We start from the raw sequence: 3,659 nt of genomic DNA on the forward strand, positions 1-3,659 counted from the left end.
TATGATAAAAATTACAGTCATCTACAAGCTTTGCAAGTGGGAAAACCTGAAAAATCAACAGTGTATCAAATACTTGTTCTCCCCACTGTATGTAAAAAAAATTTGACTTACATGGACAACAAGTTGCAGTTTTTTGCATAATTTACATGCCCTGCGACTTATAGGCTGAAGCGACGTATTCGTCCCCCCCCCCCCCCCCCATATTTATAAACCAAATTTTGGCTGAGAAATGACCGATTTCATTCATTCTGACTGAAAATATTGAACACTAACATTTTCAGGGGCTAGATGGCAGCAGAGTAGTAAGGCATGCCGTTGTGTCATGTAATAGTGTGTCAGTGTGACCTCAGCAGAAGTAAGGAGTACTTTCAGGAGGATTATTAATCCTCACAAAGCAACCAGCCCAGACAACATCCCCAAGAATGTGTTGAAAGACTGTGCGGATCAGCTCTGCGAGGTGCTGGCCGTCATATTTAACACCTCACTCACCCTGGCAACAGTTCCCACCTGCTTGAAGATCACCACCATCATCCCAGTCCCAAAGAGCTCTACAGTGACTGGTCTGAATAACTATCGGCCAGTAGCCCTCACCCCGATAGTCGCTAAATGCTTCGAAAAACTGGTCATGACCCACATCAAAACAACCATCAACATCAATGAGGACTTTCACCAGTACGCATACCACGAGAACTGATCAAAAGACGACGCCATCTCCTTTGTGGTCCACACTGAGCTCACCCACCTGGAGCAGAAGGATTCATATGTCTGTATGCTCTTTGTGGATTTCACATCCGCCTTCAACACCATGATCCCCCAAACCCTGATGGACAAACTACTCCACTAGGACTAAGCCCCTCCATTTGCAACTGGGTACTAGACTTCTTAACAGACAGACCTCAGTCTGTGAGGATCCACAACTTCTCCTCCTCCACCATAACACTCAGCACTGGCTCTCCTCAGGGCTGTGTGTTGAGCCCTCTCCTGTTCACTCTGCTCACGTATGATTGTGCAGCTACCCATCCAGACTGTCGCACTGTAAAGTTTTCAGATGATACAGCGGAGGTGGGATGCATCACAAACAATGATGAGTTCAGCTACAGGCAAGAGGTGGAACACCTGGAGAGCTGGTGCAGGAAGAACAACCTTCACATAAATGTGAAGAAGATAAAGGAGATGATCGTGGACTTCAGAAGGAATAAACACACCTACATCCCCCTGAACATAAGAGGATCTTTGGTGGAAGTGGTCTCCAGCTACAAGTACTTGGGTGTACACCTGGATGACAACCTCAGCTGGGCCAACAACACTACCAGCCTGATCAAGAAAGCTCATCAGAGACTCTACTTCCTCAGGCAGCTGAGACGAGCTGGACTGGGAAGCTCAGTCCTCACCTCCTTCTACAGGTGTGCAGTGGAGAGCATCCTGTGCTCCAGCATCAATGTGTGGCATGGAGGCTGCACAGCTGCAGAAAGAAAAGCTTTGAGGAAAGTGGTGAAGGCTGCACAGAAGTCTGTTGGAGTCAGTCTCCCCACCATCACTGACATTTACACCTCTAGATGCAGGAAGAGGACCAACTGCATCATGAAGGACCCCACTCACCCAGCACACACACTTTTTGCCCAACTCCCCTCAGAAAGGAGGTTGTGGAGCATTAAGTGTAGAACCACTAAACTGAGGAACAGCTTCTACCCTGAGACTGTTAGACTCATGAATATCTAACCAGGACAATCACTGTGAAAAATCACATCATATTGCTGCTGATCTGTTTCATGTTGCTGCTGATCTGTTTAATGTTGATGTGTTCATTCGTACTCATCTGCTCACACAGACTCATGTTCGTGCTGCTGTTCAGCGTAATGTTTTTATTGTTTTTATGCTATTAGTGCTTAGTGTATTATTTAGCTGATGTTTTTCTTAGTTCATATCTTAGATCTTATTACGGTTGTTCTTTTACATTTTATTGTTGGATGTAACTGGGACCATGAGTACATAAACTCATTCCACCACATGTACCACATGTGGTGCAAATGACAAATAAATCTCTCTGACTCTGAATTTAATAGGTAAACGTGGCTATAATGACAAATTCAAAAAAGTTCAAGACAAAAACAACTGGACCTTATTTATTATACTTTATACTTTATTATTATTGTCTTGAACTTTTTTGAATTTACCATGTCCTGGATGACTGAGAATCTTCACCAGCTATTAATGACACAATTGGCCTGCCACAGCCTGCCACCTTCGTTCTGCTCGCTGCTTGGAGCAACTGTCAAATTAGCTTCATTTTGCTGCACCACCCCAGCGAAAAATAAGTTGATTTAACTATTGAAGTACATTTATTAAGTGAAAGTTCAACTGAGACACACCTTTGCTCTAATTTTGAGCAAACAAATAATTGTTTTTAGGTGGTCATCTTGTTAAATTTTAAAGAAGCTGGTCTCGCTGCGCATTCCCGCTTCGCAGCACCTCAGCCAGCAGCGAAATTATTTTTGAAATTCAGCTGATTTGACCATTAAAGGACATTTATTAAGCAAACGTTAGACTGAGACACACATTACTATAATTTTGAGCAAACAAATTATTGTTTTTAAGTGTTAATCTTGTTAAATTCTTGTTAAAGTCCTCCCATGCACGCCCTAGCAGCCGCCATTTGGCAGCCAATCGATTTTTGGCCCACATTTCCTGGTTGTCAGCGTTGTCGCGTAGCAGATAAGATTTATACGGCGGTGCGACATGCACGGCGGAAAATACGGTAAACATCATAAACGTTGCACACAGGACAAATATTGCAGACTTCTGTATATTTTAAAAGAAAAATGTATTTTTGTATATTTTGATGGTTCTGTAAAATGCATTATAAAGCTGTCCAAATGAAATGTTCTGTTGAGGCAGGTGACTGAATGAAGTGAAGGAGGATTGTACAGGTAGCTGCCTACCTGGGATGATCTGTCTGATGTTCTTAACCAGGTTGAGGTAGGCCTCCCTGCTGTAACTGAACACAAGGAAAACAATGTTGGAAGAAAAGTTTCTCTTTTGATGAATGACTTCGATCATGTGACTGGCACAGATCATGTGACTGGCACAGATCGTTGTGACTCTTACCCACGGCGCATGGCTTTTAGTACCTGGCTGCTTCCACTTTGGACTGGGAGGTGGATGTACTTACAAATGTTCCTCCGCTCTGCAATCAGATGCAAAACCTGGAAACAGTAAAACACCAACTAGGTCAGGGAAGTGTAACGGTAGCAATTGACGTCATTATCAGCAGAGGCAGGGGTGGTCAATGTCTTGTTTTCAGACAAACCAATTGAACCTGATAACTCGAATCCAGTAACCCACAGCACTCATTTAAATAACATGCAGCCTTCACTGCACCTCGTCAGGGAAATCCTTGGGATGAGGAGAAGTGAAGCGGATTCTCATGTCAAGGTCCACGCAGGACACTCGGTCCAGCAGGTCAGAGAAGCGCAGACCCCCCCGTTTGCTCTGGTAGATGGTGTTGAAGCCACGGCTCAGTCTGGTCTGCTCCGAGCCGCAGAACTGTTCTTCTGACATGTCCCTGTAGCTGTTCACATTCTGACCCAGCAGAGTCACCTCCTTTACTCCCTGACACACACACACACACACACACACACACACACACACACACACACACA

The 3,659-nt window shown here is 44.3% G+C and overlaps 1 protein-coding gene across 1 annotated transcript in view; it reads right to left on the reverse strand.

Moving 5' to 3' along the window:
• cdk5rap1 (CDK5 regulatory subunit associated protein 1) overlaps nucleotides 1-3,659 on the reverse strand; it is a 32,899-nt gene that overhangs the window by 11,398 nt on the left and 17,842 nt on the right. The window contains exons 8-10 of the mRNA XM_037679310.1: nucleotides 3,379-3,609; nucleotides 3,106-3,203; nucleotides 2,940-2,995 (exon numbers count right to left, since the gene is read on the reverse strand). Of these exons, the coding sequence (XP_037535238.1) occupies nucleotides 2,940-2,995; nucleotides 3,106-3,203; nucleotides 3,379-3,609 (385 nt within the window). The remainder of the gene's footprint in view (nucleotides 1-2,939; nucleotides 2,996-3,105; nucleotides 3,204-3,378; nucleotides 3,610-3,659) is intronic.

The sequence above is a fragment of the Nematolebias whitei genome, chromosome 7 (genome assembly GCF_014905685.2).
Source record: "Nematolebias whitei isolate Nwh7 chromosome 7, NemWhi1, whole genome shotgun sequence".
Classification (NCBI taxonomy): Eukaryota; Metazoa; Chordata; class Actinopteri; order Cyprinodontiformes; family Rivulidae; genus Nematolebias; species Nematolebias whitei.